At 47.4% G+C, this 25283-nt stretch overlaps 1 protein-coding gene and 1 pseudogene across 1 annotated transcript in view; one reads left to right on the top strand and one right to left on the bottom strand.

Annotated features, from left to right (window-relative positions):
* Window positions 1-4744: 4744 nt before the first annotated feature.
* Window positions 4745-16450, bottom strand: LOC129380047 (immunoglobulin superfamily DCC subclass member 3-like; annotated as a pseudogene).
* A 4767-nt stretch (window positions 16451-21217) lies between these two features.
* The window catches only part of LOC129351014 (DNA-directed RNA polymerase III subunit RPC7-like), a 6193-nt gene continuing 2127 nt past the window's right edge, over window positions 21218-25283 (top strand). Inside the window, 4 exon segments of the mRNA XM_055019778.1 lie at window positions 21218-21238; window positions 21241-21327; window positions 21470-21599; window positions 21683-21751. Of these exon segments, the coding sequence (XP_054875753.1) occupies window positions 21218-21238; window positions 21241-21327; window positions 21470-21599; window positions 21683-21751 (307 nt within the window).

The following is a 25283-nucleotide window of genomic DNA, read 5'->3' as shown; positions in this document are numbered from 1 at the left end:
ATGCCTCATAAGGTTGCTGCCTATGATGAGATCCTCGCTTTGTCCTGCAACCACCAGCATAGGCACAACAACTTTGCAGCCATACATTTCCACTGTAATGTCACACACACCTGATGGAATTGTCCTTGAACCACCACAACCAATCAGTACAACATCAGTGGGTTGCAAGGTGGGATCTGCAACACTGCATGATCTAAGAGGTGGGGCATCAGATCAGTACTGAGGGTGCAGGCCATGGAGCCACTATCAAGCATTGCTTTGACAGATACTTTGCCACCAAGGGTCACATTTTCATAGAACAGTTCATCATGTTGTTTCAGTCTTTGGGTGTTCTGAAGTACTGGACGATGACCAAGCTGATGTTCCTCATAGACAGTTTGGTATACTGACTCCAGATCATCAAAATCAGTCTTTTGGGGTGCAATTTCAGGCCTAACACTTGCCCCCTCCACATGTAGGCCAACTAGTTTCCCAGTTTGCTGGGCAGCTGATTCAGGCCCTCTCGCTTTGTTAGTCACAGCCCTGGGACACCGAGCCCGTGTGTGATCAGCTGCATAGCAGAGGAAGCACAGCTGATTGGCCCTACAGTGGTAAAAGGTAGAGTGTTCAGTGTCACCCACAAATTACACAGGGCATGACTTTGTGTGCTTGGATTCGATGAGTTCTGACATCATCTTTAGCAGGTGGCTTTGTTTGTCGAGGCAGACCCTCCAGGACTTTCTCCAGCCGAGCTATCAAATGATCAAGACGATCAGCAGGCGCCGGTGCATTAAGTCCAGTAGATAGCACTGATGTAGAGGTTGGTGATGGTGTGGTACATTTACTGCCGCATTTAGCCTCTGGCACATGAAGACTCACCTCCTGTCGCTGAAAACTTAAGGCACTGGATGCACTCAGCTGATGGCCACACTTCTGATCTTTGCTATGCTCCAGCAACTTCTTGTGTACATCAGCAGGTGTCCACTGCTGTAAGGGCTTGCATTTGAAGATAAGAGACAGTTCTGAGTCTGGACAGTGACGAATGAACATTGCAGTCAGTTCTTTTGTCAAATATGCAAAGGACTTATTCTGTCTTTTTGAGACAGTCCTCTGTGAGTTCCATGGCTCTGTTCAGCCGGAGCCAGTAATCGAAAGGTGTTTCACCTAAGTTAGGTAATGTTGCATAAAAATCAGCCAAAGGCATGCTTGAACAGGCAGTGTCACTGAAGTGCTGTTTTAAGATCTCAAAAATAGGTTCTGGGCCTACCTTAAGACATAAGGATGGATTACTTCGTATGCCCACCCTGACTACCTCTTTTGCCCTCCCTGCCAGTTTACTGAGCACTTCATCAGCTTGTTCAGCTACCTGTATCCCTTTTTTCTTCAAATAGGTCATCATCATTTCCTCCCATTCCCGAACACTGCAGGTGTCACAACCATCCCCTCTAAAACACACAGGTTCCTTAACATCAGATTTCACAATCACATTCAAAAGTGAAGGTTCAGAGAGCACATTACTGGCAGACCCAAGAACGCTGTTCCCCAGTCCACATCCCAAGCGAGACTCAATACAAGAGGCAATGCTTTCTCCAATAGAAACCCCAATTTGCGTTGCTATCTCTGCATAAAGGCTTTCTTTAGTAGGTCTGGTATCTGATTCAGAATGATTGGAATCATCACAGTCACCATAAACAGGTTTATCATTCAGCTCAGCAAAGGTGGGCCTCGGTGTGGATGACTGGGGCTGCCAGCAAACCTGCTCTACCCCTACCGAGCGACTGCAGCGGGGTAAAACTAACTGTCCCCCTCCCTCTGCCAAAACCAGGAAAGTCTGTCATGATTCAGATCAGTTCTTTTTTTTTTTTTTTTGTAAACAACCAGATGTGCAGAATCCCACCTCAGTGTTCCAATAGAAAAACAGAAAATGGTGGAAGGAAGGGAAATTCCACGGGGTTTCCCACCGTCCATGTGGTGACTCCAACGACTGTCCAGGAAATAGACAGCACCGCTGCAGATACAGGATTGCAGAGCTCGGGTCACGCACCAATGTAACCGGGTTCTGCTTCACACCACTGTACCAGGCCGACCCAAGTAACCCCTGGACTCTGCGTTGTGTAGATTTTTAATGAAGACCAGGAGTTCTGGGTGAACAGGCAGTTTATTTCCTGAATGAGAACAGATCGGGTTGGAATCAATGCAATGGTTCAGCTTCCCTCAGCACACTCTCGTGCAGCTTCCATAGACTGGCACTGATTACAGAGGCCAGCAACATATAACCAGCCACACAGAGAGGAGGCGCTATTTCCCATTGCACTGATAATATATAAAGCAAGTGGGATTCTACAACATAAACTCTGTTACATGTGGCATAATATAAGGCAATAATTCAAACTTGTTCAGATTTCCAAAATCTTACACCAAACACTCTCCAATATTATCTGCTTTTTACTGGTGGACACAAAAACTGTTTGGTAATATTATAAACAGCGATATGTGCATCTTACTTGTGAAATGTAAACTCCCGAGATCCCCAAGATGGCCGCCGCCGCCCCAAGATGGCCGCCACCGCCCCAAGATGGCCGCCGCCGCCCCAAGATGGCCGCCACCGCCCAAGATGGCTCTTCAGTGAGAATAGGCAGGAGCAGCCATGAACCGTCTGTTGTTCTTGAACGTCTGTTTGCAACGTTTTATTTATTATATTTTGAAGCATCGCATTAGAAATACTAAAATATAAAATCAGAAACGCTTCTAGAGTTTCCCACAGCAGATCACTTCAAACCACGCAGTGAGAAACAGAGACCGTCTGAAACTTATTTATTGTAGATCATCTCATTGGACCCGACCAGAACCGGGCTCAGTGTGAAAAGAAGCAGAACTTCAGTCCAGTTTCTACATGAATAACTTTTATTTGGTGTCTAAACAACAGAGAGAAGAAAAATATTCAAACATTCCAGAAAATTTATTCAAAAAAGACCAAAATCTCCATCAGAATCAGTTAAAGCTCCGAGTTCTCTAGAAAACCATTAAAGCATTTCATCATTGGTTCGAGCCTCAAATCACTAAGATCTACAGCTTCTAGAGCTGCTCCGGCCGGAGGGTTCTGGTTCTGGTCCATCTCCAGCTGGAAGCAGTTTTCATCTACAAACAGTAAAAACGGGTCCGAGTTCTGGACCCACGGGAATCGTCTTCACATCATTTGGCAGAGCTTCCTGTCCGCCGCCGATGGCGACGACCGAAACTTAGCTGACAGAAGAAAAGTTTAGAAACCAGAACAATTAAAGGCTTCGCTCTGCATGAAACCGGCCGCTTCAGAACCGACACCGAGTCAGCAAGAAGCTCCTGGCAGAGCGGACATGTGACCCTGAGGACAAAGGGGCGGGCTTAGCGGGGAACTCGTGTCCTGTAGTGCTACGCTGGGACTTTAAAGGGACAGGTCCATGTTTTACTGGAGGCTGTCCTCAGGGGTCAAGGGTCATCATAAAGACTTGTAACCTAACTAGGTGAACTCCCAGGCCTTCTGTGGTTCTCCATATGAATCTCAAAGGTCAGAGGTGAAGGTGGAGCTGCAGGTGTCTCCATCTGTCTCTCATTTGGTCGTTTGGACTCGTCGTCCAATAGAAACTCGTCGAATCTGGTTCAGAACTTCCTCTTTGGACGCCATTCAGCGCGTTAATATTTGGCTCCAACACATCACAGGTACGCTGAAACACGGCCGACAGGAAGTGGCCACGCCCATCTTAATGTGTTCATAAAGAGAGGGTGAGGACGTCCCACAGAGAGGCGTCTACCATGTCCAAACTGTCCTGCTTCACCTCTGCAGCAGCTTAGAGGTCAGAGGTCAAGGGACAATCATGGAGCTTTTGGTTGTGAGGTAGTTTGGCCTGAGCAGCAGGAGGTCAGAGGTCAAAGCCTGAGGTAGAGAACTCTGTTGCCACCTGCTGGCCAGAACGTGGTAATCCCTTTGGTTCTGGCCCCAGAGGCCCGGCAGGTCCGCTACCTGCTCAGGTGGTTCTGAGGCCCGGTTCTGGTCGGACCGGCGGGAACTCGGCACAGTTGGTGATCAACGGAAACGACACCAAATTAAAGAAAAAAAGTTTTGGTTTGAGCAGGAAGTGACTCTGATTCCACAGAGGACGGTCCAGGTCAGGGGTCAAGGTCAATGTGACCGGGTCATCATGGTACCAGGTCAGAGGGGCTCAGCTTTGGCTCAATGTGGGAGAGGAAGTGGACAGAGCAGAGGTCAGTCTCTGCAGCTTCATCCTCTGGAGGCGGATGAGGCTGTGGGGGAGGGAGGGGGGGGGTCAGGGGTCAGACGGAGGGGGCAGAGGGAGGGGGGCAGAGGGAGGGGTCAGAAGGAGGGGGGGCAGAGGGAGAGGGGGGCAGAGGGAGGGGGGTCAGAAGGAGGGGGCAGAGGGAGAGGGGGGGCAGAGGGAGGGGTCAGAAGGAGGGGGGAGAGGGAGAGGGGGGTCAGAGGGAGGGGTCAGAAGGAGGGGCAGAGGGAGAGGGGGGTCAGAGGGAGAGGGGGGCAGAGGGAGAGGGGGTCAGAAGGAGGGGGGCAGAAGGAGGGGTCAGAAGGAGGGGGGGGCAGAAGGAGGGGGGGCAGAGGGAGAGGGGGGGCAGAGGGAGAGGGGGGCAGAAGGAGGGGGGGCAGAGGGAGAGGGGGGGCAGAGGGAGGGGGGGGCAGAAGGAGGGGGGGCAGAGGGAGAGGGGGCAGAGGGAGAGGGGGGGCAGAGGGAGGGGTCAGAAGGAGGGGGGTCAGAAGGAGGGGGGGCAGAGGGAGGGGGCGTTATCCGGTTCCAGATTCAGCAGATGGATTCGACTCGACCATGATGGTCACTGGAGGAGGGGCGGAGTCACATCTCTGCAGGTGGAGCAAAAGGTGATGATCAGCTTGGTTCTGATGGTTCTGATGGTTCTGATGGTTGTGATCAGAACCATCAGAACCATCAGAACCATCAGTAGACTCAAACACATATTATAGCTGAAGCTAATGCTAAACCACCAAATACAAAAATTATCAGCAGAAGCTAACGTTAACCACTTAGCACATTTAAAATATTAAAAAACTTAGCAGAAGCTAACGCTAATGTGGCATTCTGATGAAATAGTGAGTGTAAATGAATTATGTTAATGTTTTTTGTGTGTGTTGCTCAGAGGCGACGGTTGTGGAACGAATGTTTTGTTCTCTCTTGCTAATGGCTGCAGCGATAGCACTAATAATTGTTAAATTTAACAATTTAACAATTATTAAATTGAAATGTTGTGGACTCAGCCACAGTATCTCACCTGACTGTTTGCCACCATTACTCTAACGTTAAGATATCCTCTGTTTCTGATTCTGCTGCATTTTATCACTTTAATGTTTTATAAACTGGATGACTAAAAAAATGTGACAGAAAGCTCATCCAAATTATGAAAATGGGAAACATTTTATGGCAATAACTGCTTCAAGTGCCTCAAATAAATGGCAGCCATGTTGGAAAATGGTGGTCATCCTGAAATTCTATTGCTGGGTTTCAGATGATGCAGCACCCAGTGCAGATGGAGGACAGGAAGTGGATTTCTCCAGTGAAAACAAAGCCAATTTCATCACAAGTAGCTAACGCCCTTGTGATGAGGTTTTGTGACCTTTTCAAAGGTTTCAGTCACAAGGGAGTTCATTATGAAAACTTAATGAAAAGAGGAGAAAAGTGGCCTGTATTTTTTGAAAGTAGGCTGGTGAAGGTGTTCTGACAGGAAGGCAGGGACAGAGAGGGGAAGACGTGGTAAGGAGTCGAACTCGCGACGGGCGCGTCGAGGACGAAGGCCTCCATACTGGGTTGTGCCTCCACAGCACAACCAACCCTACGTTATGTCTCTGAGCCTGGATCTCCTGCTAAATCATTTATTTAGCTTCTGTAAACCCGCTTCATGCAGGAGTTGTACGTTGGTGTTGAGTCGTTGTAGGATTCAGGTCCAATGTGGGTCGACTGTTGGCTCCCATCTGCAGAAACCCAGACATGAACCGTGTGGGGAACAGTCAAAGTCTGTGTGGCTGGGTAGCTTACGTTTCATTTATTTAGCTTCTTTACCATGAATGAACATTCTAGTTTCTGTCTGGGATTCGGCACTGAGCTAGCGGCTAACAGCGTTAGCGCTCTGAGGACAACCAAGCCACGGCAGAAATAATATCTGACCTTACATATGAATGCTCGTCTTTCTAAGCAGGGTTAGCTTGTTGTTAGCGGTAGCATCGTTATCATAGACTGATTACTTAAAATCAGTCACCCGGCAGAAACCAGTCGACGGCCATTTAATGCTTCTTTAAATTTGACCCAACGTGAATCTAAATGATTTTATTCTCCAGGCTTTTGGAAACGTTCTTTTGCCTCACGGTGGAATATGAGGCCTGCAGCTAACGCTAACGCTAACCTCCATGTTATAAGAGAAGTCTTTTTTCAGAGACAATACGAATTATATCCTAAATATACACATATTTTTTCTAGATGCCTCGTCTGCTTTAGCCTATTCAGGGCGTTAGCTACTTGTGATGAATTTAGCTTTGTTTTCACTTCCTGTCCTCCATCTGAACTCAGGTCCACCTGGAGTTGCTGCGGCAAACAGGAAGGGGCGAGACAGACCACTGTCTCATACCTTATTTGGAAACGGGACCACTGCAGTCCGGAAGTGAAGGGGGCGCTATTTCCTATTTCCTAAGCTCCTTCTCTCTGAATATCACGCATCATCGGATCACATGACTGAAACCCAGCAATTGGCTCACTGGAAGATCAGCGCATGTTAATGTTTCTGCCAGAGTTGAAACACCGACGCCACCCAGTGCAGGATTTAGTTGAAGCTAATCGCTCAGGTGTTCTCCTCACCTGACTCAGTTCAACAATCTCTGCCCTTTGACCTTTAGCCCCTCTAACTCCGTTCAGGGTGCTTGAAGTCTCCCAGCTCCTCTCCTTCCTACAGATAAAGCTGAACAGAAACAGGAAGTTGCAGGTCATAGTGAGAGAGGAAGCAGACAGATGATGATGATGATGTACCTGCGTCTGTACGCCAGCAGGATGAAGAGCAGGCAGCAGAGGACGCAGGCCAGGCCGCTGTGGACGCCGACCAGCAGCGTCGACATGGACGGGTCGGATTGGTCGCAGTTACATCTCTGACCATCTGGGGGCAACAAAGCTGTCAGGTTCCCCTTGAAACTGGGCAAACTGGTTCCAGCATTAGAGGCTCCGCCTACCTGCTGCTGAGGCTCCGCCCTCTGCCAGAGACACCAGGCGACGAGCGGACGGGCTGTCTCCGTTCCCGTTGAACGCCACCAGCTTGATCTCATAAACCGCCGCCGCTTCTACACACACATAAACACACATACACACACATAAACACACACACACACATACACACATACACACACACATAAACACACACACACACACACACACATACATACACACACACACACACACACACACACACACACACACACATACACACACACACATAAACACACACACACCAACACACACACACACATAAACACACACACAGATAAACACACATACACACACACATAAACACACACACACACACACATAAACACACACACACACACATAAACACACACACACATAAACACACATACACACACACACATAAACATACACACACACACACATAAACACACACACACACACACACACACACACACACACACACACACGAGGTTACCCTGAGCCCCCTGGCCAGGTGGAGGGGGCGGGGCCTCCACTTCTACACCTGGCTCAGTAGCGTTAGCTGCTGCTCACCCAGGTTGGACATGGTGTGAGTGTTGATGTGTCCTGGGAAGACTTCCTGCCCCTGGAGATCGGGGTTGGAGACCCCATGGTACTGCAGCCTAAAGCCCTCCACCTTCCCTGGCTTACTGGGCAGCTCCCAGTACACCTGCATGGCCGTCTGGTTCAGCACCTTGGTGAAGAAACTGGGAGTACTGGGAACTGTGGAAGAGACAGAGGGTGACGTCAAGCAGCACAGACCAGGGCGCGTGGCTCAGGTGTGCACCAGGTGGCGTACCTCCGCCCAGCGTGGTGGCGGTGACGGCGGCGGACGGCGGGCTGCCGCCCTCAGCAGAGTACGCCTTCAGGTAGACCCGGTAGCTGGTGGCGGCCTCCAGGTTCTGGACGTCGTGGCTGAAGGTGTTCTGGTCCACGGCCTCCTGCAGCTCCGCGCCGTCGGGTTCTGGGAACGCAGCCGAGTCAGAACCTGCTTGACGGACCACCCGGCCCGGTTCTGACCCGGCCCGGCTCTTACCTCCCAGTCTCCGGATGTGCAGCACGTATCCGATGACCCGCGGGGCGTCCTGCGGGTCGGGCCGGTCCCAGGTGAGCCGCAAGCGGTCGGCGCTCATGGCGGCGGCGCGTAGCCCGGCGGGCGCCTCGGGCAGCGCTGGCCCCGGCGCCACCGCCAGCCGGGCGCTGGCCTGGTTGGTACCGGCGCCGCTCTCCGCGATGCACTGGTAGATGGCCTCGTCCTCCGCGGAGATGCGCGTGATGGCCAGCGTCCTGCAGGGGGTTGAGGGATCGAAGGAGTCAGAAACCGTTCCAGACCCGGTTCCGGCCCGGTTCCGGCAGCCTTACGTGTTGCCGTTGGTGAGCTTGACGTTGGCGCCGGGCGTCAGCAGCTTGCCGTTCTTCAGCCAGATGAGGTGCGGCTGAGGGACGCCGGTGGCGGTGCAGCTGAAGACGGCGCTGCCCCCTGGTGGCCGGGAGACAGACTGCGGCCACTGAACGAACTCTGGAGGAGCTGCAGGCGACACGGCAGGTTAGCAGGAAGCCGCCAGCAGGGGGCGCGGCAGCAGGAAGAGCCACTCACTGAAACTTCAGGATTCATTCAAACTGTGTGAAATTTGTGATGAAAAAAAAAAACTAAATAGTATTAGTAACGTGAGAATATTGGATTAATTAGTAACCTTCTGCATGGCAGGAAAATCAGGTGGAAGGAAAAAGTATGCTGGAATCAGGGTCCCTGCAGCTTGGAGAGGATTGTGATCCAGGAGTTTCTCCAGAGCTGCAACGTGTTGGGACAACACCACTGGGGAAGGTTGCCGTAGCGATGCAATAAACAAAGTGTCTTTCTGGGCTGATGGTCCTGATGATGATGATGATGATGATGATGATGATGATGATGATGATGAAGAGCAGCAGCAGCTGCAGTCGCCTCTTTGCTCCAGCAGGGGGCCGCTCTCTGGGATTTCCCACGCTGTCGTCCCGTCAGTGAACTCATCTCTCTTTCTGAACTTGAACTTCTTTGTGTTGGTGTTTAAACTCCACTTTGACCTTTGACCCCTGCACCCCCACAGACAGACAGGTGCTGTCTCGGCTCTGGCCGCCTGTCGTCACGGTAACCTGAAAACCCCACTCACAGCTCCCGAAGCCCCGCCCCTTTGGCTTTAAATGCAAAGAAAGGGGAGTGGGCGGGGTCAGGGGTCAAAGGGCAGATTGTGTGTGTGTGGTGTTTTTACTGGGAGAGAAATAAAGATGATCTATGAAGTGTGGAGGTGCACGCACACACGCACACACGCACACACGCATGCACACACACGCACACACACACGCACGCACACACGCATGCACACACACACACACACACGCACACACACACACACACACACACACACACACACACACGCATGCACACACACACACGCATGCACACACACGCGCACACACACACACACACGCACACACACACACACACACACGCACACACACACACACACGCACACACACACACACACACGCACACACACACACGCACGCACACACGCATGCACACACACACATGCACACACACACACGCACACACACACACACACACACACACACACACACACACACACACACACACACACACACACATAGGGATGAAGATGATTCAGATAAATTTCAAAGACCTAAACTGGGAGAACTGGTCCAGTTTCGTCCAGGTTCTGGTTCTGGTCCAGATGCTGCATTATTCATCTTCCTCATTTGTTTGGACCGCCTCAGAGAATTGACCGGGTTCTGTGACTAACAGAACGTGGTTCTGACCCAGATGGGTCGGCTGGTACTGACTCTGCAGATCAGAGGTTCTACTGCAGCCCAACAGAACCGGGATAAACGGGTCCATCAGAAGTTCTGCTCAGTGGCAGGGCGGGTCGGGTCGGGTTCTGTCGGGACAGACGGCGCTGCTGTGGGAACCAGATTCTCATTGTGCGCCGTGTCTCTTCTCATGCTAATCAACATGCTAATGGCCTGACCTCTGACCCCACAGCCCCCCCAACCTCAGGCTGAAGGAAGCTAAGCGATCTTCATCTGGACTAGAACCAGAACCCTATGGTAGCAGCCTGCTGGTTCTGCTGGATCCAACAGATTAACCTTTTCCTGCGTTAAAGCTGCCAGGCTGGCCGGGGTCATCCGGGGTCATCCGGGGTCATCGGAGCGCTCGCTGTAGTCATGCTGCTACGCTCCTCTTTCTCAGAGAGGAACTGATTGTAACAAAGAACTGAAAACCATGAACTGATTCAGAATCTGTCTGATCCGATTGGTTCTGGATCGGCCGGGTTCGTCTGTCAGGCCAGAGGTCCAGAGTCGTTTCTTTGCCCAGAATGCTGTGCTGGAGTTCCGACCGGAACCAGGAGGACGGAGCACATCGACCCAGTTCTACATTCGGCTCGGCAACACTATACATGAAAGACCATCGGGTTCTGGTTCTGGTTCTGATCTGCATCCAGAACCAGAACCAAACGAGGAGAAACAGCTTTCAGCATCTATGCACCACAAATCTGGAACAAACTTCCAGAAAACTGTAAAACAGCAGAAACCCTGACTTCCTTTAAATCTGACTGACTGAAAGCAGCTGGTTGGTTTTATTTGAAATGGAATCAATTTATTGACGACTTATTGATGACACTTGACTTGATTATTGATTCTATGATGCATGACTTTATGTTTTCATGCTGTAAAGCTCTTTGAGATGCTTTGCTGCTTAAAGGTGCGACACATCAAATCTGCTCCGGTTTACCTTGGACCACCAGGCGTCCCAGCGCAGTTCTTCTGGACCGACTGCCGGGCCGGTTGGCGGAGCAGACGTAGACCCCGGAGTGCTGCAGAGACGCATCCGAGATCATCAGGTTCCCCGTCCCCAGGACCTGGACGCCCTCCACGCCGATGGACCGGCCGTCTGGTGGCGGAGGACAGGACAGGTGAGGACAGGTGAGGACAGGTGAGGACAGGCAGACAGCTGATGGTAGCGTTACCAAGGCGGCTCCAGGACACAATGGGGCGTGGGTTTCCTGTTGCGATGCATTCCAAGATGGCGGTTTGGTGGATGTTGATGGTGAGGTTCTGAGGTCCAGAGAGGATGACGGGCTCCTTGTAGGTTCTGGACCCTGCAACTGGACCCACAGAACCAGAACCTTCAGTGAAACGGCCCAGACCTCAGAACCACCGATCAGGTTTGTTCCGTTCGGGCCTCGGCCGGTTCCCTTACCGGTGACGGACAGCCGGGCCTCCTGGCTGTAGCGCGTGTTGGCGATGTTGGAGGCGACGCAGCGGAACAGGCCGCCGTCGGAGCGCTGGACGGCGGTCACCTGCAGGACGCCGTTGGGGAGCAGAGTGTACCTGCAGACAGCCGGGAGAGACGTGAGGACGCGGCTCTGGAAGCTTGCCGGGCAGGAGCTGCAGGTGAGGAGGGTCACCTGGGGTCAGCGGCGCTCAGAGGGAGGCCGTCCTTCTGCCAGGTGATGTTTGCCTCAGGAATCCCGTTCACCTGGCAGCTGAGTCTGGCCACACCCCTTCGTCCACCGCCAGAGACTGTGGGTGGGACAGGAACTTTGGGAGCGCTGCAGGATGGAGACAGGTCAGTTCAGGAGTGCTGCAGGTGGGGGATGATGTCACATGGTGCAGGTGTGACTCACAGGCCAGCGCGCCCGCGCTTGCGGCTGTCAGCAACCCGTAGCGATTCTTCGCGCCGCCAGTCGTACTCGCCAGCGTCCGACTCGTTGCTCTCTCGCCTCTTGGAGAAGTTCTTGATGAGCAGCGTGCCGTTGGCCAGCACCGCCACCCTGTCGCCAGTTGCAATGGGAACGCCGTTACGCCTCCAGGTGATGCTGACGGGCCCCTCCCCTTCTACCTGGCAGTGCAGCATCAGGGGGCGGTCCCTGACAGCGATCACATCTCTGGGCTCCATCAGGAAGGCGAGCTCCGAGGCTCCCAGCACACCTGGAGGGCAGGTAGGAGAGGGGCGGGGCCTCAGCTGGGGCACACGGTGACAGTAAGGTCTGCCTGTAGGCAAAACTCAGGGCACAGTTCAACTCACTGCAGGCTCTACTGAGGAATGAGAACCATGGAGACTGATGAAGGTGATGATGAAGGTGACGATGATGATGATAATAGTCAGCGTTCCTCCGGTCGCGCCTGCAGGCAGAACTCTGGGTTAAAATCAAACTCCTGAAATCGGCAGAGGGCGGAGCTACTGCTGCGCGTCAGTAGAAAAGACAAACACAAATTTTGGTGCTGCTCTCTAAATTTCATCAACCACAGTCCAAGTTCTGCTGCAGCTAACAGGAAGGGCGGAGGACCGCTGGCAGCATCAGACCTTATATGGAAATGCACTCCGGAAGTGCTTCCTGTATTATCCTCCGTTTCTATTTTCCTTGAAATCTGTGATATATTTTTATAAGTTTTAACGTTTTAGCTCAACAAGCTCTAGTTGGGTAACCCTGAGATCACTAGATCCTCTTAAAGATGGCGTCTCTGAGAAAGTCCTTCAAGATACAGGAAGTGTTTTCAGCAAAGTTGAGCTGAATGTCCAGGAACGACAGCAGGAATTTAAAACTTGCGTCAGTTTCAACAGGTGGTCATCGAGAGAAACTGGAATCACTTTCAGGTTTTGTTTATGTCATTTAATTATCTCTATTGCCTTGAGAATGGAAAAAAGGTGTTTTATAAGATAATTGATCTTTTACAGTTCCAGTAATGCCAGAATTAATAATAAATAATAAAGATTTTGTGCTATTCTGATTTAGTAATGTAATGATATTAGTTGTGCTACCACCCCACGCCTCTAGAGGCAGCATCAGACCCAAAAGATGCGACTGAGGAGCAGATTTAGAAGAACACAGGAAGCTACAGAATCTGTTAAAACTGTGAGCTGCACTAAGTAAATAATAGAGAGAAGATCAAATTCCTGCTGAGAGTAAAAATCCTTCATAAAGGTGAAAATATATCACAGATTTCAAGAGAAAATTAAACCATGAAACCGAGGATGAAGTAGAAATGGCGCCCCCTTCACTTCGGAGTGCAACGGTCCCATTTCCATATAAGGTCTGAGGCTGCCAGCGGTCTGTCGGCCTTCCTGTTAGCTGCAGGTTTTCCTGGCCTTCCTGTTAGCTGCAGCCTGGTTTTCTCACTCATCCTAACAAGCGTCAGACCTGAAGCGTTTGGTGTGAACGCAGCGTTAGTCCTGACGTCATTGACCAGCTCCACCTGTGAGGTCGTTATTAAAGGTGACTGAATGTCCGCAATCTCATTGGCTGAGCCACTTCAAAGCGGCGTTTGATTGGTCCTGCAGTTTTTACATGAGCCACAGGTACAAAACCCTAGAATAAAATGGCTTCATGAGCTGATCCAGTGATCGGATCTCCAGAACCTTAATGAGCTCATCATTCTGTGCTGCAAGCCGAGGCTCACAGACGGCGGACCTCCAGGACCGGACTCCGACTCTGTGGTGTTTTGAGTTTCGTTACGGTTCTTCAAACTGAACCGAACCAGAACCGATGGTCTCGTTTAGCCACCCAGAGTGGCTCGAGGAGGCAGAACCGAACCGAAGCTGACCGGACCTGACTGGGCGGAACCAGGTTCTGAACCGGATCAGTCCAGTCAATGATGCTTTGCTGGTTTCTTTAGAAACATCTAAACTGATCATAATAAGTAGCTGAACTCACTGCATTGATAACCGATCAACTGGAACCAATGAGTCAATGAATCAATGAATCAATGAGTCAATGAGTCAATGAATCAATGAGTCAATGAATCAATGAATCAATGAGTCAATGAGTCAATGAATCAATGAATCAATGAATCAATGAGTCAATGAGTCAATGAGTCAATGAATCAATGAATCAATGAATCAATGAGTCAATGAATCAATGAACCAATGAATCAATGAGTCAATGAATCAATGAGTCAATGAGTCAATGAGTCAATGAGTCAATGAGTCAATGAATCAATGAGTCAATGAGTCAATGAATCAATGAGTCAATGAGTCAATGAATCAATGAGTCAATGAGTCAATGAATCAATGAGTCAATGAGTCAATGAATCAATGAGTCAATGAGTCAATGAGTCAATGAGTCAATGAATCAATGAGTCAATGAGTCAATGAATCAATGAGTCAATGAGTCAATGAGTCAATGAGTCAATGAATCAATGAGTCAATGAATCAATGAACCAATGAATCAATGAGTCAATGAATCAATGAGTCAATGAGTCAATGAGTCAATGAGTCAATGAGTCAATGAATCAATGAGTCAATGAGTCAATGAATCAATGAGTCAATGAATCAATGAATCAATGAGTCAATGAATCAATTAATCAATGAGTCAATGAATGAGTGAATGAACTGAAATTACTTTCATAAAGTTCTTGCAGATGATCGGAGGATCCGATTGGTCGGTCTGTGAAGCTGCACTTGAACTCAGCTGCAGTCTGCCTCCCCACCCCCGCCCCCAGTTGAGTGACCTCTGACCCCCAGCATGAATGAAAACAATCAGAACAACAAACCGGACCAGACGCGATCCCCTGCACCCCACTGCAGCTGTCAGACCACCAGAACCTCCAGGTCATTCTGGTCCAGAACCAGAACCAGAACCAGATAATAACAGAAACACTGATAGAAACACAAAACGTTGCTGCAGAATAAAACCCTGAAAACATGGCAACATGTTTTTCTATGTGGAATCGAACCAAACAACCCCAGACCGGCTGCTGTTTGCGCTGTGGTGTTGCCAGAGCGATGGAGTTGATTTTCTTGATGTTTTTGTTCATTTTTCTGAAGAATCAGGCAATGAAGAAATGATTGAAGTTTTTACCCAAAACATTTCAAGCTCTTTTAAAAACTGTTTTATTGATCAAAGCATAACTGAGAAATTTCTAAAGGTTAAATTATTTCTAATACAACGAAAATTAAAAGTGATTGTTTCCATGAGCCGTAAATAAATGAAAATATTAAGATCTGTGTGATTTTTCCCTCCCATCTGTGGTTGACGAAGACATGCTGGGCCCGGCGGCGAAGGCGGCGGCCCGGCGGCGAAGGCGGCGGCCCGGCGGCGAAGGCGGCGGCCTGGCGGCGCTTCGTTGAACCGAAGGTCCAGCATCATCATCATCACCCCCCTCCCTGAGGGGGAGGGGCTCATCATGGGGGCTCTTTCTACACATCCCCCCATCCCTGAGCAGCAGACAGGCCCAGAGGTCAGGAGGTCATGAGACCGCCCCTACAGGCCCCGCCCCCGACTCTGAACGTGAACTTCACGGCTCCAACAATTACCCCCCCAGGGGTAAATCCTTCAGCACCCTGAGAACCAGACAGTCTCCCTCATCCCCCTTGGACAGATGTCCTTCAGTCTGCTGCTGAACGGGTCACTTCCTGTTCAGGTGAGTCACCCGGGTCAGGTCAACCTGGGTTCCTTTAGCCCACTCCTCAGATGAGCCTCTATTCCAGAACCACTGATCCAAATGATCACATGACCACCAAGAGCTGCAGAAACTCACTGATCACCTCCAGGTGTGGCAGAAGGGAAACATGCAGGCAGGAGGCCTGAGGAATCTGCTTCAGACTCAACCAGTTCCTCCCAGTTTGACCAGCTGCAGATCAAACTGGGAGCCTGAAAGTAAAAAACTGGAGTGAAGACAAAAGAAAACAAAGAGAAAAGGAGCAAATGATGGAGGGAGGATGAAGAGAGAGGAACAATGTTGATGATGATGATGGTTCTGGTTCTGATCCGATCAGATTTAAGCATCAGCAGCTTTTAAACTGATTTTCATTAAACCACACTGCTGTGTTTTTATTGGTTAGATAGAAAAAGAGCTGCTCTGATTGGCTGAAGCAGAAAAGCCTCAGAACAAACAGGAAGAAACGTAAACCTGGAAACTTTACTGAAGAAGAGGAGGAGAAAGCAGGAAATGATGAAGAGGACAGAATGTAAACCAGAAGACGAATCAGATCCAGAACCTCAGAGTTCTGTTGGTGTCTGGTCGGTGAACAGAACCTTTGGTTCTGAAACAGAGTCTGACCTGAGCAGCAGATTCCCAGCAGCATCATCAACATCTTCATCATCAGGCTGCGCAGCGTCGTCTTCTGGTTCTTCTCTTCTCTGCTACAGGACCCGGTTCTGACCCGGTTCTCCTCTGGCTTTGACCCAGTTATGCTGCAGAGCCTTCTTGCTGCTGCTCCGTCTGAAGTCGGGATCCAACTGAACCAGACCCCAGAGACGCCTGGCTGATGTGGGAGGGGCCAGAGAGGGAGGAGGGGTTAAAGGTCAGACAGAAGGGACAAGGGAGAGGAAGAGGAGTTTATATTTTATGGCATCAGAACGACGGAACCAGAAACTACACTGAGGTTCTGACTCGTTTCACTGGTTCTGATCATCAGCAAGTCCAATCTGCCAGATTCTTTAGATTCTAGAAAAGTTCTGGTTCAAACTGGATCTGAAGCTGATCAGAACCAGTCCACCAGAACCAATCCTTCAATGTCCTCTCAGTCCAGAAGTTCTGTTTCAGCCCGGTTCTGCTGATCCAAGCAGGAGAAAACTCTACTTATTTAAGTCGGATCCATTTAGCTGCTGGTTCTGTTTAGGTTCTGAGGAAGCAGTGAAGCCCTCCCAGCTTGGACCCGCGGAACCGATTCGGTTTGAACTGCAGCATCAGAACCAGTTCAAACCCAAACCCGATCTCTATGTGGAGATCTCACAGAACTAACGGGCCAATAACGCTGGTTCTGGTTCTGAAACATAAAGGAAGTGTAGAGCGCCCGCATGCCGCTGGGTGGCGGCAGAAAGCCGATCTGGCTGCAGCAGCAGAAGAAGAAGTGTGGCGGGACGTAAACAGGAAGTGGATCTGAAACAGGACGGGTTCTTTTCAGAGAGGTTCTGGTCAAGCTGATGGAGGTTCGGCTGCAGGAAGCGGACCGTTAGAACCGGAACCAGAAAGGTCAGAACAGACCGAAACCGAACCATCAGAGTTCAGACTGAGGTTCTGCTCAAATTCTAACATCAGAACTTCTTTTGGAGTTTTATTTAAAAGGTTCGGAGGTTCTGATCCGGAGATCCAGTTCATGATCAGTTCCGGAGCTCTCCAGTTTGGATCAGGGTCCCGCTCTGTTCCTCCGGTCCAAATAGATCAGAACCGGTGTTCTGACTAAACACAGCTACGCCGTCAGATTTTTTCTCCCGCATCATATAGACAGCCAGGTCTATCTGTCGGTGCTACCCGTCCAAAAACTGCTGCCATGTTACAAACTACAGCGGCTTGTTAATGTTCAATAATTGGATTATTTAGTGACTGAAGTGGAAGCTTAGCAGTTATGGTTAGCTTAGCATTGAACCATTATATGATGATGAAACCAGAAGCAGATCTGAATGTCCTACCGTTTGAAATGAAAAGCTGCAGATGCAGCTGATCCTTTCCATCATATCTACCTGTTAATATCTGAGATACAGAGGCGTTTGTTAAAATAGAACAGGATCAGATGGAAACAGGTTTTATTGGAATTAAATTAAACAGACAGCAGATCAGCACATTTATAGGATGTATGACTGCACAGATCACTGAAATGATGGGATATGATTAATATACACTGATATTACAGGCTTACAGCGTCAATCCTACATAGTATTGCTAACATCTATTTAGCAGAGTTTAGCAATAAAAGAGTGTAATTAAACTAAAATATACAATTTAGGGACAAAACAGCCCACAGAAAACAATTTACAGTTACAGTGACGACTTTACAGACAGAAAACTGAAGCCATTTATAAATATATTTACAAGCTGTTGGCATTTCAAGTAAAAACATGAAGTAATACAGCAGCTTAATGAAAGCCTGGTATAAAATTAAAAAAAACTTACAGTAATCTGAGATGTAATAAAACACAGGAAGCAGAATGTGACGTAGCATCGATGTGCGCATTAGTACAAGGTTGGACGGATTGACGGGTAGCCCAGGTAAACAGAATGCCTGTTGCCCTGGGGTTGGGGCATCGGCTAATTTTGGGGAGACAAAAAGAATCTCCTTGGCAACAATAATATTATTCAAGTAAAAGAAAAAGGCACAGAGCAGTAAAATGGTAAATGGACTGAACATATATAGCGCGTTTCCAGTCATTTTGACCACTCAAAGCGCTTTACACTGGAGTCACATTCACCCATTCACACACACATTCATAAATCGATACGCAGACCGGTAGGCATATAAAACTACTCTGATATGAACCTTTTTTCCAAAAAAGTTACTCAAGTGAATGTAACCAGCACTCCTCACTTCATGAACATAAACACCAGTAGCCTACAGGCTGCTAGTTAACAAGCTAAAGGTGCTGTTCTGGTGTTACCTAGTCATCTCTTAGCTAACATTAGCTAGACATCTTTAGCTAACATTAGCTAGTCATCTTTTAGCTAACATTATTTAGGCATCTTTTAGCTAAACATTATCTAGTATTCTTTTAGCTAACATTATCTAGTCATCTCTTAGCTAACATTAGCTAGACATCTTTAGCTAACATTAGCTAGACATCCTTTAGCTAACATTATTTAGGCATCTTTTAGCTAACATTATCTAGTATTCTTTTAGCTAACATTATCTAGTCATCTCTTAGCTAACATTAGCTAGACATCTTTTAGCTAACATTAGCTAGACATCTTTTAGCTAACATTAGCTAGACATCCTTTAGCTAACATTAGCTAGACATCCTTTAGCTAACATTATTTAGGCATCTTTTAGCTAACATTATTTAGACATCTTTTAGCTAACATTATTTAGACATCTTTTAGCTAACATTATCTAGTCATCTTTTAGCTAACATTATCTAGTCATCTCTTAGCTAACATTAGCTAGACATCTTTTAGCTAACATTAGCTAGACATCTTTTAGCTAACATTAGCTAGACATCCTTTAGCTAACATTATTTAGGCATCTTTTAGCTAACATTATCTAGTATTCTTTTAGCTAACATTATCTAGGCATCTTTTAGCTAACATTAGCTAGTAATCTTTTAGCTAACATTATCTAGTCATCTTTTAGCTACATTATTACTCATATTTTAGCTAACATTATCTAGACATCTTTAGCTAACATTATCTAGTCATCTTTTAGCTTACATTATCTAGGCATCTTTTAACTAGCATTAGCTATTCATCTTTTAGCTAACATTATCTAGACATCTTTTAGCTAACATTAGCTAGTCATCTATTAGCTAACATTATCTAGGCATCTTTTAGCTAACATTAGCTAGTCATCTTTTAGCTAACATTATCTAGTCATCTTTTAGCTAACATTATCTTGACATCTTTTAGCTAACATTATCTAGTCATCTTTTAGCTAACATTATCTAGTCATCTTTTAGCTAACATTAGCTAGTCATCTTTTAGCTAACATTATCTAGGCATCTTTTAGCTAACATTAGCTAGTCATTTTTAGCTAACATTATCTAGTCATCTTTTAGCTAACATTATCTAGTCATCTTTTAGCTAACATTAGCTTGTCATCTTTTAGCTAACATTATCTAGGCATCTTTTAGCTAACATTAGCTAGTCATCTTTTAGCTAACATTATCTAGGCATCTTTTAGCTAACATTATCTAGTCATCTTTAGCTAACATTATCTTGACATCTTTTAGCTAACATTATCTAGTCATCTTTTAGCTAACATTATCTAGTCATCTTTTAGCTAACATTATCTAGTCATCTTTTAGCTAACATTAGCTAGTCATCTTTTAGCTAACATTATCTAGTCATCTTTTAGCTAACATTATCTTGACATCTTTTAGCTAACATTATCTGCATCCAACAGCTTTACTAAACTCAGTCGGTTAGTTTGGGGAAAACTGTGCTAAGTTCTTTGCGTTTTGCTGCCATGATTCTAACACACCTGATGCTGTTGTAGCTCTGCACAACAGCGCTCCTGTTGCGTTTAAAGGTGGCTCGGAAAAACATGATGCGACATGTAAATAAATTAAAGTTTTAACAGCTGAAAAAAGTGACAGAAGGCACCGATATGGGAAATGCGTAAGCCGCTGGCTCCTGTATCAAACCGATATAACAGAGAGTCAACCACTTTAAGGTAAAAACAACAAAGCTTTAGACACGGCTGACTCTGTGGGCAGTAATGCCCCCCAATGCCGCCAGGCATCAGAACCGGGCCTGCAGAACCTGAGGGCTCTGGTTCTACAGCACTTGGGCACGCTGTAGGGGCGTGGCCTCCGCCAGGTGTGGGTTGGGGGCGTGGCCTCTAACTTTATTCATTTCGGTTTCCATTTAAAATGAAAACAACAGAAGCAATAAAGCAAAAATCTCAATGAAAATCTGTCTAAGGAGTTTTAAAAGTGAACAACAAATAAATAGTAGATTTGATATTTAATCATCTGGGAGCAGCAACACTTAAAAACTGGAAGAAGATGGTCCAGAACCAGAAGTGTCAGGTTCTGGTGCTGGACCAGTAAGATGGTCCAAAAATTTGTTTTATTTCATTTTATGTTATTTAAACATTTAAAAAATGGAAAGATAGTTATTTTTTACCCGTTTTCAAAAATACATCTGACAAAAGATCAGAATATGGGTCAGAACCGAGTCAGCAGGTCATATGAAGTTGGTTGTTTTATATGAACAGAACCTTTCTGGTTCTGGCTCAAGAAAATCGGATCTCTGTCCATCACGAGCTGCTGGTTCCGGATGAATTTCTGACCCAGTTGGGAGTGGGTCCTCACAGTTCTGATTGGTACTGGTCCAGTTCATAGAGGATTTTAGGACTGAAGGAAGTGAAAATCTTCCAGGTCGATTTCGTTTCAGGTCTGGGTCTAGAATCGGTTCTGATTGGACCAGTCTGTGTGTTCGTATTGGATCCATGTCGGGTCAGAACCTGGTACTGATGCGCTGTCTCTCTGTGTTTTCAGGATCCAGATTCTCCCGGTCCAGGTTCTGGTTCTGATCCGGCAGTCTGGGTGGTGATGGCGGGTCGCGGACGCGGACGCAGAGAACTCTGGGTTTGGACCCGGTCGGAACCAGCAGAGGCGACTCTCTGCCTCCAGCCGTGCAGCAACCCACACCTGTGTTCCCAGTAAGCTCCGCCCCCTTTCCTCTCACCTGGCTCCAGTCCTCAAGTAGTTCTGGTTCTGTTGGACGGGTCCGACTCCAAACGAACCAGAATGAGGGCAGCAGTGCACTCTGGGAGCTGTAGTTGATTCTGTGCGGTTTCCCAGGCAATGGAGCAGAAGCCCCTCCCCCTGGCAGGCGGGGAGGAGTCAGAGTACCTGATGGCGCTGAAGCAGGACTTCAGGGCGGCCATGAGGAGTCAGCCATGTTTCATCCAGCCGGCCGCCGCCCACAGAGGTCTGAACCCACCAATCAGAAATCAGCAGCTGACTCACCAAGCTGTGCTCTTATTCTGAAAATCTCTCTCTACTTCCTGTCAGATGTGGAGCGATACTCAGATAAATATCATCTGAGTGACAAGATGGATGCCCTCACTGACTGGATCATAGGTGAGTTTCCTTCAATATGGAACAGTTCAATTCGGTTCAGTTCAGTTTCGGCTTAGTTCAGTTCAGTTTGGTTCGGTTTAGTTCAGTTCGGTTCGGTTAATTCAGTTTAGTTCTGTTCGGTTTAGTTTAGTTCGATTCGGTTAAGTCCGGCTCGGTTTAGTTCAGTTCGTTCGGTTTAGTTCAGTTTGGTTCAGTTTAGTTCGATTCGGTTTAGTTCAGTTCGGTTTAGTTCGGTTCGGTTTAGTTCAGTTCGGTTCGGTTTAGTTCAGTTCGGTTCGGTTTAGTTCAGTTCGGTTCAGTTTAGTTCGATTCGGTTTAGTTCAGTTCGGTTTAGTTCGGTTCGGTTTAGTTCAGTTCGGTTCAGTTTAGTTCGATTCGGTTTAGTTCAGTTCGGTTTAGTTCGGTTCGGTTTAGTTCAGTTCGGTTCAGTTCGTTTCATTTAGTTCGATTCGGTTAAGTCCGGCTCGGTTTAGTTCAGTTCGGTTTAGTACGGTTCGGTTCAGTTCGGTTTGGCTTAGTTCAGTTTTTCTGTTTGGTTCAGTTCGGTTTGGTTCAGTTTAGTTCAGTTTGGTTCGGTTAGTTCAGTTCGGTTCGGTTTAGTTCAGTTCGGTTCGGTTTAGTTCAGTTCGGTTCAGTTTAGTCCGGCTCGGTTTAGTTCAGTTCGGTTCGGTTTAGTTCAGTTCGGTTCAGTTTAGTTCGATTCGCTTTAGTTCAGTTCGGTTTAGTTCAGTTCAGTTTGGTTCGGTTTAGTTCAGTTCGGTTCGGTTAATTCAGTTTAGTTCAGTTCGGTTTAGTTCAGTTCGGTTCAGTTTGTTTCATTTAGTTCGATTCGGTTAAGTCCGGCTCGGTTTAGTTCAGTTCGGTTAGTTCGGTTCGGTTCAGTTCGGTTTGGCTTAGTTCAGTTTGGTTCTGTTTGGTTCAGTTCGGTTTGGTTCGGTTTAGTTCAGTTTGGTTCGGTTTAGTTCGGTTCGGTTCGGTTTAGTTCAGTTCGGTTCAGTTTAGTTCGATTCGCTTTAGTTCAGTTCGGTTTAGTTCAGTTCGGTTCAGTTTAGTTCGATTCGCTTTAGTTCAGTTCGGTTTAGTTCAGTTCGGTTCAGTTCGGTTTGGCTTAGTTCAGTTCGGTTCGGTTTAGTTCAGTTCGGTTTAGTTCGGTTTGGCTTAGTTCAGTTCGGTTCGGTTTAGTTCAGTTCGGTTCAGTTAGTTCGATTCGGTTAAGTCCGGCTTGGTTTAGTTCAGTTCGGTTTAGTTCGGTTCGGTTTAGTTCAGTTCGGTTTGGCTTAGTTCAGTTTGGTTCGGTTTAGTTCGGTTCGGTTTAGTTCGATTCGGTTAAGTCCGGCTCGGTTTAGTTCAGTTCGGTTTAGTTCGGTTTGGCTTAGTTCAGTTCGGTTAAGTTCGGTTCGGTTTAGTTAAGTTCGGTTAAGTTCGGTTTGGCTTAGTTCAGTTTGGTTCTGTTTGGTTCAGTTCGGTTTAGTTCAATTCGGTTCGGTTTAATTCAGTTCGGTTAAGTTCGGTTCGGTTTAGTTCAGTTCGGTTCAGTTTAGTTCGATTTGGTTAAGTCCGGCTCGGTTTAGTTCAGTTCGGTTTAGTTCGGTTCGGTTTAGTTCAGTTCGGTTTGGCTTAGTTCAGTTTGGTTCGGTTTAGTTCGGTTCGGTTTAGTTTAGTTCGATTCGGTTAAGTCCTGCTCGGTTTAGTTCAGTTCGGTTTAGTTCGGTTCGGTTTAGTTCAGTTCGGTTTGGCTTAGTTCAGTTTGGTTCGGTTTAGTTCGGTTCGGTTTAGTTTAGTTCGATTCGGTTAAGTCCGGCTCGGTTTAGTTCAGTTCGGTTTAGTTCGGTTCGGTTTAGTTCAGTTCGGTTTGGCTTAGTTCAGTTTGGTTCGGTTTAGTTCGGTTCGGTTTAGTTCGATTCGGTTAAGTCCGGCTCGGTTTAGTTCAGTTCGGTTTAGTTCGGTTTGGCTTAGTTCAGTTCGGTTAAGTTCGGTTCGGTTTAGTTCAGTTCGGTTAAGTTTGGTTTGGCTTAGTTCAGTTTGGTTCTGTTTGGTTCAGTTCGGTTTAGTTCAGTTCGGTTCGGTTTAATTCAGTTCGGTTCAGTTTAGTTCGATTCGGTTAAGTCCGGCTCGGTTTAGTTCAGTTCGGTTAAGTTCGGTTCGGTTTAGTTCAGTTTGGTTCGGTTTAGTTCGATTCGGTTAAGTCCGGTTCGGTTTAGTTCAGTTCGGTTTAGTTCGGTTTGGCTTAGTTCAGTTCGGTTTGGTTCAGTTCGGTTTGGTTCGGTTTAGTTCAGTTCGGTTTAGTTCGGTTCGGTTTAGTTCAGTTCGGTTTGGCTTAGTTCAGTTGGTTCGGTTTAGTTCGGTTCGGTTTAGTTCGATTCGGTTAAGTCCGGCTCGGTTTAGTTCAGTTCGGTTTAGTTCGGTTTGGCTTAGTTCAGTTCGGTTAAGTTCGGTTAAGTTCGGTTCGGTTTAGTTCAGTTCGGTTAAGTTCGGTTTGGCTTAGTTCAGTTTAGTTCTGTTTGGTTCAGTTCGGTTTGGTTCGGTTTAGTTCAGTTCGGTTCGGTTTAGTTCAGTTCGGTTCAGTTTAGTTCGATTCGGTTAAGTCCGGCTCGGTTTAGTTCAGTTCGGTTCAGTTTAGTTCGATTCGGTTAAGTCCGGCTCGGTTTAGTTCAGTTCGGTTAAGTTCGGTTCGGTTTAGTTCAGTTTGGTTCGGTTTAGTTCGATTCGGTTAAGTCCGGTTCGGTTTAGTTCAGTTCGGTTTAGTTCGGTTTGGCTTAGTTCAGTTCGGTTCTGTTTGGTTCAGTTCGGTTTGGTTCGGTTTAGTTCAGTTCGGTTTAGTTCGGTTCGGTTTAGTTCAGTTCGGTTTGGCTTAGTTCAGTTTGGTTCGGTTTAGTTCGGTTCGGTTTAGTTCGATTCGGTTAAGTCCGGCTCGGTTTAGTTCAGTTCGGTTTAGTTCGGTTTGGCTTAGTTCAGTTCGGTTAAGTTCGGTTAAGTTCGGTTCGGTTTAGTTCAGTTCGGTAAGTTCGGTTTGGCTTAGTTCAGTTTAGTTCTGTTTGGTTCAGTTCGGTTTGGTTCGGTTTAGTTCAGTTCGGTTCGGTTTAATTCAGTTCGGTTAAGTTCGGTTCGGCTTAGTTCAGTTTGGTTCTGTTTGGTTCAGTTCGGTTTGGTTCGGTTTAGTTCAGTTCGGTTTAGTTCGGTTTGGCTTAGTTCAGTTCGGTTCTGTTTGGTTCAGTTCGGTTTGGTTCGGTTTAGTTCAGTTCGGTTTAGTTCAGTTCGGTTTGGCTTAGTTCAGTTTGGTTCGGTTTAGTTCGGTTCGGTTTAGTTCGATTCGGTTAAGTCCGGCTCGGTTTAGTTCAGTTCGGTTTAGTTCGGTTTGGCTTAGTTCAGTTCGGTTAAGTTCGGTTAAGTTCGGTTCGGTTTAGTTCAGTTCGGTTAAGTTCGGTTCGGTTTAGTTCAGTTCGGTTCGGTTTAATTCAGTTCGGTTTAGTTCAGTTCGGTTAAGTTCGGTTCGGTTTAGTTCAGTTCGGTTCGGTTTAATTCAGTTCGGTTT

This window comes from Poeciliopsis prolifica, unplaced genomic scaffold, assembly GCF_027474105.1.
Source record: "Poeciliopsis prolifica strain line A6 unplaced genomic scaffold, Auburn_PproV2 SCAFFOLD063, whole genome shotgun sequence".
In the NCBI taxonomy this organism is placed as follows: Eukaryota; Metazoa; Chordata; class Actinopteri; order Cyprinodontiformes; family Poeciliidae; genus Poeciliopsis; species Poeciliopsis prolifica.
Note: the sequence above shows the minus strand (reverse complement) of the source record. Positions and strands in the feature narration are given on the sequence as shown.